Source organism: Mastomys coucha, unplaced genomic scaffold, assembly GCF_008632895.1.
Source record: "Mastomys coucha isolate ucsf_1 unplaced genomic scaffold, UCSF_Mcou_1 pScaffold9, whole genome shotgun sequence".
NCBI lineage: Eukaryota > Metazoa > Chordata > Mammalia > Rodentia > Muridae > Mastomys > Mastomys coucha.
In genome coordinates, this window is record NW_022196915.1 from 75,035,828 (window position 1) to 75,043,121 (window position 7,294).

General features: G+C 35.8%; 1 protein-coding gene across 1 annotated transcript; it reads left to right on the plus strand.

The window, feature by feature from the left end:
* Nucleotides 1–5,987: 5,987 nt before the first annotated feature.
* Nucleotides 5,988–6,959, plus strand: LOC116084511 (zinc finger protein 431-like). The gene has a single exon (XM_031361535.1). It carries the CDS (start codon nt 6,034–6,036, stop codon nt 6,430–6,432), a length of 399 nt encoding a protein of 132 aa, XP_031217395.1. The 5' UTR covers nt 5,988–6,033; the 3' UTR covers nt 6,433–6,959.
* The last annotated feature ends 335 nt before the right edge of the window (nt 6,960–7,294 follow it).

Below are 7,294 nucleotides of genomic sequence, written 5' to 3' on the forward strand. Positions count from 1 at the left end.
GATTTGGGGAAAAGGTTTTGTATTTTGTGTTTTTGGAAAAGGTGATTAAGGTATTTACACCTTCCAGAGTTATAGGGATCAAATTTGATAGAGAGAGACAGAGGAGGAGGTGGAGGGAAAGCATAGTAGAAGCACGTGGCCTGGAGAAACCACAAGTTATGGGGTCTCATAGATGGGGAGGATTGTAGTATAGTGGTAGATCTGCCCATTCTAGGTGCACAGCTTGCATTCATATTAATTTAGTTGTGTTTTCATTGCTGGGGCATATTTGGGTTGGAGATTTACCACAACGAGTTAGTATATATGGATAAAGTATAATGCCACCAAAACTATATTATTAACACCTACAATATGATTAGTTCTTCCTTCTTGGCAATATGGAATGGTCTATAGTTATATTTCTAACGAACCTTTTCAACTTAGAAGAAAAACTTGTCCCAGAGAACAGAACAACAAACAAAGTCAGCTGAATTTATCTGTTCTATATCAATTGGGGCAATTTAAAACGTTTTCTCTTCACAATTGTTTTCTCTAACTGTGACCATCTCCACACACTCCTGAAATGTTTCTATTAAATATTGAACCCCTACTCATGTGAATACACTCCATTTTACAGTACCTAGCAGTTTCCTACCTGTTGCACTGATTTCTGCTTTTTTCCCTCTGCCCTTTTCAATTTGCCTTTCACCTTAAATTTTTATTCCAATTTTGATTACTGAATTCAAGTTCAGACCTACAAATACTACCAATGCTGAATTTTTATGCACTTTACATTTCACTCAGTTTCATCAGGGACATGGCATTGGAGCATGATGGATGTGTGCACTATAATATCCTTATTAAAAATTCTATAATATATGATTCTGTTCTAGTTTTATTGTGCTATCTGAGTATCATAGATAGGATCAAAGTTTTAGCTCTTATATGACTATGTAAATTAAAATTCGATAACCCTCATAGTTCAGGGCTTAAGTGTATCTTGTTCAACTACTGCCTCCTCAAAGTTTACAAGCAGAGTGGGAAATAGGTTGCTGGAAAGTATAATAGAGGTAAGAACAGTTAAGGCAATAAGACCTAATAGAATGAATGATATTAATAGAATACTGGTGTTGTGTACACCTCATCTACAAATCTTTTTCCTTAAAAAATGACCATAGTGCAACCTTTTAGTACCATTTTTTAGTGTTATCTTTTAGGTGCACCAAAATGAAAATGGCACACACTTAAGATATTGAAATATTACTAAGTACTATGAATTTTCACTATGAATAAGCTTCTCTGATACAACTTACTCCTCAGTAGTTTGAAAATAGTAATATACAAAATTATTCAAAATATATTAAATTAAACTATATGCATAAAATATTGATTAATTTAATACAAAATTATTGGCACAATTATTAATGATTGTTTTCCCAATGCATTATATTTTACTAATCAGAATGTAATAATTTGGTTTCCAATTAGAAGTAATGAATGTGATTCATGTGGGTAAAGATGAATAGTAAATTTTTGAATTAGCCATTTAGATTAAGAACCACCAATACATTCTGAGAATTTGCAACAACACCATTTCTTCTAGTCTAATGCTGGCAGTAATCTAAAGTAAATACCAGTCACTATGCCATAGACAGGTATGGGGAGCGGTGAAGCTGGAGAGGCATTCGCCATGGCAAGATGGCGCCTACTTCCGCTGTCGACTCCTAGTAAACAACTGTTTGCGCATGTGCGTAGAGAACTGTTTGCCATATGCGTAGAGTGAAAAAGACGCCATGTCACGGCCCATCCCGGGGCGTTAAGTAGGGTAATGAGCGAACAGCCAATCATGGGCAGACACGCCACGCTGTGGGCAGACACGCTGCACTGTGGTGTATATAAGCAGTGGGATTATTGGCTTGACCTTTTTTCCCTATGGAGGAGGACAATAAACGTTGCTGCAGAAGGAACCTAGTGTCCGCGTGTCTTCTTGCTAGCGAGACGACTGTGCAGGCTACAGACAGGATGCTTCATTGTCTTAAAATATCCTCCAGATGTAGGAGTCCCTTGCTTTAAACAGCTTCTTACAGGTCCCACAATATGAACAAATTGTGGACACTTAATTAGCATGGAGTTTACATATAATTACATTCTCCAAAGTCCATGTTATCAATTGAAACCTTATAAACAGTCTTTGCTGCCATATTTCTTTTCACTAGAATATGTAGAAAAATAATACAGTTCTAGTTTTAATTTTAAAAATGCATGTAGTTTAAGGCTATAGTTTGAGTCACAGATATACTAAAAATCAAAACATAAGAATAAAATAGTAAAAACCAAACCTAAGGATGTTTTGAGTGTGATCAACCCAAAATTGAAATGTGTCTCCTAGGATTATGCAAGATATAATAGAATATGAAGAATGCATGATGGAAGTACAAGATTATCAAATAGTGATGAAGACTGTGCCTACTTTAAAAAACACTATTCTAAAATATTTGGTAAAATTAAAGGTAAAATATTGATAAGTTTTTAGTATAGGGTATACAACAATATTAAGAAAAATTACTTGTGCATCTCTTGATTTCATAATGTAGTATATTTAAAGATATGCAAAAGTTAAGACTTAACTACTATATTGATATTTTAATTTCTTCATGTAAATTCTTAAGGCAAAATACCACTTTAAGGAACATTGGCCTTGAATTCAAGATAACAGAGAGGTATAAATTGTCTTAAATCCAAATGACTTCTTTCTGATATCTAAAATATCTTTGCCATTGTACTTACCAACATAGATACTAATTCTAGTCATATAAATCAATATGTGTTTGATCTTTCTAGCCTTGTAGTTAATCAATATAAATTAGTGCTACTATCTGATTCTATATTTTATGTATGGGTTTTAGTTGTTGAAGTTGACTGACATCTAATTTTAAAGATGGTACCAGCAACCTAGAAGTCATAATCATTTATTCAAACTAATAATATATAAAGCAAACTATAAAGCAGTGTGGTTTCCTAAATTATTTATATCATCTTGCCACTGATTTGTCACCCAGACCTAAGCAGCGAGCCGCTCACAGTACAACATAAAGACAGACCTATCAGAATTATGCCAGACTTCTTGCCAGAGACTATGAAAGCCAGAAATTCTTGGGCAGATATCATACATAATGTAAGAGAACACAAATGCCAGCCTAGGCTACTATACCCAGCAAAACTTTCAATTACCATAGATGGAGATACCAAGGTATTCCAGGACAAAACCAAATTTACACAATACCTTTCCATAAATCCAGCCCTTCAAAGATAATAAATGGAAACTCCAACACAAGGAAGAAAACTACACCCTAGGAAAAGCAAGAAAGGAATCTTTCAACAAAAGTAAAAGAAGATAGCCACATGAACAGAATTTTCCAACTCTAACAACAAAAATAACATGAAGCAACAATTACTGTTCTGTGATATCTCATAATATCAATGGACTCAACTCCCCAATAAAAAGATATATACTAACAGACTGGATAGGTAAACATGAGCCAACATTTTGTGGCATACAGGAAACCGTCCTCAGTGACAAAGACAGACTCTACCTCAGAGTAAAAGGCTGGAAAACATTTTTCCAAGCAAATGGTCCAAAGAACCGAGCTGGAGAAGCCATTCTAATGTCGAATAAAGTCGACTTTCAACCTAAAGTTATCAAAAAACATAGGGAGGGAGACTTCATACTAATCAATTGTAAAATCTACCAAGATGAACACTCAATTCTGAAATCTGTGCTCCAAATGCAAGGGCATCCACATTCATAAAAGAAACTTTATTAAACCTCAAAGCACACATCACACCACACACAATAATAACGGGAGACTTCAACACCTCAGTCTCATCAATGGACAGATCATTGAAACAAAAGCTAAAAAGAGACACAATGAAACTAACAGTAGTTATGAACAAAATGGATTTAACAGATATCTATAGAACACTTTATCCTAAAATAAAAGAATATATCTTCTTCTCAGTACCTCATGGTACCTTCCCAGGGATGCAGGAATGGTTCAATATAAGGAAATTCATCAATGTAATTCACTATATAAACAAACTCAAAGGAAAAAAAAACATATGATCATCTCATTAGATGCTGAGAATACATTTGACAAAATCCAACATCCCTTGATGATAAAAGTCTTGGAAAGATCAGGAATTCAAGGCCCATACTTAAACATAATAAAAGCAATATACAGCAAACCAGTGGCCAACATCAAACTAAATGGAAAGAAACTTGAAGCAATCCCACTAAAATCAGGGACTAGACAAGGCTGCCCACTCTCTCCCTACCTAGTCAATATTGTACTTGAAGTCCTATCCAGAGCAATAAACAAAAAAAAGAGATAGAGGAATAAAAATTGGAAAGGAAGAAGTCAAATTATCACTATTTGCTGATGATATGATAGTATACTTAAGTGACCCCAAAAATTCCACCAGAGAGCTCCTAAACCTGACAAAACAACTTCAGCAAAGTAGCTGGATATAAAATCAACTCAAGCAAATCAGTGACCTTCCTCTACACAAAGGATAAACAGGCTGAGAAAGAAATAGGGAAACAACACCCTTCACAATAGTCACAAATAATATAAAATACGTTGGTGTGACTCTAACTTAGGAAGTGAAAGATCTGTATGATAAGAACATCAAGTCTAGCCAGGCAGTGGTAGCACACACCTTTAATCCCAGCACTTGGGAGGCAGAGGCAGATGGATTTCTGAGTTCAAGGCCAGCTTGGTCTACAGAGTAAGTTCCAGGACAGCCAGGGCTACAAAGAAACCCTGTCTTGAAAAAAAAAAAAAAAGAACTTCAAGTCTTTGAAGAAGGAAATCGAAGAGGATCTCAGAAGATGGGAAGGTCTCCCATAGTCATGGACTAGCAGGATTAATATAGTAAAAATGGCCATCTTGCTAAAAGCAATCAACAGATTCAATGCAATCCCCATCAAAATTCTAACCCAATTTTTCACAGACTTAGAAAAAGCAAGTGCAAATTCATCTGGAATAACAAAAAACCTAGGATAGAGAAAATTATTCTCAACAATAAAAGAACTTCTGATGGAATCACCATCCAGGACCTTAAGCTGTACTATAGAGCAATTGTGACAAAAACTGCATGGTATTGGTACAGTAACAAGTAGGTGGACCAAGGGAATAGAATTGAAGAACCAGAAATGAACCCACACACCTATGGTCACTTCATCTTTGAAAAAGGAGCTAAAACCATCCAGTGGAAAAAAGACAGCATTTTCAACAAATGGTGCTGGTTCAACTGGCAGTTAGCATGTAGAAGAATGCAATTCAATCCATTCCTATCTCCTTTACAAAGTTCAAGTCCAAGTCGATCAAGGATCTCCACATAAAACCAGATACACTGAAACTAATAGAAAAGAATGTTGGGAAAAGCCTCGAGCACATGGGCACAGGGGAAAATTTCCTGAACAGAACACCAATAGCTTATGCTCTAAGATCAAGAATTGACAAATGGCACCTCATAAAATGACAAAGCTTCTGTAAGGCAAAAGACACTGTCAATAGGATGAAACAGCAACCAACAAATAGGGAAAAGATCTTTACAAATCCTATAACTGAGAAAGGAGATGTCATATGACATCTAAATAAAGAAAATATCTAATTAAGAAAATCTTTTAAAAAATTGCTTTAAATTCACTAAATTTGACTTAAACTATAATACATTTACCATATGTACACATTTTAAACTTTCTTTGTGCATAGTTTTTAGATGAATACACCTTTTTATCCTTTGCATCATAAGAATTATATTTCTGTGGTAATTTTAGTGAAAAAAAAAGGAAAGGATTTGTGTAAAGGATATCAATTCAGCTAAATCATTTTTTTAAAGAAGTGCATGAACATATTTGCACAGATTGATGGGGAGAGAAGATGCAAGTCAAAGGAGGAAGCCCACTCCATGACACCCCACCACAACGTGACCCCTCACCCATGAACCTCTGAGCCTGACCGCACCAGACCCACACCAGACTGGCAGAGGATGATGGGACCTAGAGTGGATGCAGTGAGTTATGAAGATGTGCATGTGAACTTCACTCAGGAAGAATGGAATTTGCTGGATCCTTCCCAAAAGAGTCTTTACAAAGATGTGATGCTGGAGACCTTCCAGAACCTCACTGTTATAGGCTATCGTTGGGAAGACCATCATATTGGAGAACATTGTCAAAGTTCCAGAAGACATGAAAGGCATGTAAGAAGTCATACTAGAGAGAAACGATATGAATGTAGTCAATGTGGTAAAGCCTTTTCATTTCTCAGTCATCTCCAATATCATAAAAGAAGACATACTGGAGATAAGCCGTATGAATGTAATCAATGTGGTAAAGCCTTTTCACAGAACAGTAGTCTCCAATATCATAAAAGAATACATACTGGATAGAAGCCTTATGAATGTAATCAATGTGGTAAAGCCTTTTCATGTCAGAGTGGTCTCCAATATCATAAAATAACACATACTGGAGAGAAGCCTTATGAATGCAATCAATGTGGTAAAGCCTTTTCACAAAAGAGTAATCTCCAATATCATAAAAGAACACATACTAGAGAGAAGCCTTATGAATGTAATCAATGTGGTAAAACGTTTGCAAGACCCAGTCATCTCCAAAGACATAAAAGAACTCATACTGGAAAGAAACCTTAAGAATGTAGTCATTGTGGTAAAGCCTATTCACAAGGGAAATGTCTCCAAAAACATACACATACTAGAAAGAAATTTTATGAATGTAATCAAGGTGGAAACAGCCTTTTCATAAAGTTTTTGTCTCAAAAATCGTAAAGACAACCATTATGGAAAGAAACTATGAATGTAGTCAAGGTGCTAACGCCTTCGCCTGTCTCACTAGTCTCCATAACATAAAAGATCCCATACTGTAAAGAAACTTCATAAATGTAAACAGTGTGGTAAAGCCTTTGCATGTCCTTATCATATTTAAATGCTTGAAAGCAGTCATTGTAAAATTAAGTTGTGGATTTGAATGTGCTTGGCCCTAAGAAATGGGACTATTAGGGGGCATGCATTGTGGAGTAGATGTTACAGTTTTGAAGGTAGTCAATTACAATGGTGGTGGTTTTTGGAGCTCTGGAACATACAAAAAAGCCTCTCCTACTACTTGACTGGAAGACAGTCTTTCCTGGGTGTCTTCTCATGAAAATGCAGAACTCTCAGGTCCTCCCCCAGCAGCATGCCTGCCTGCATGCTGCCATTCTTTCTGCTATGATGTTAATGGACTAAAAATTTTAAA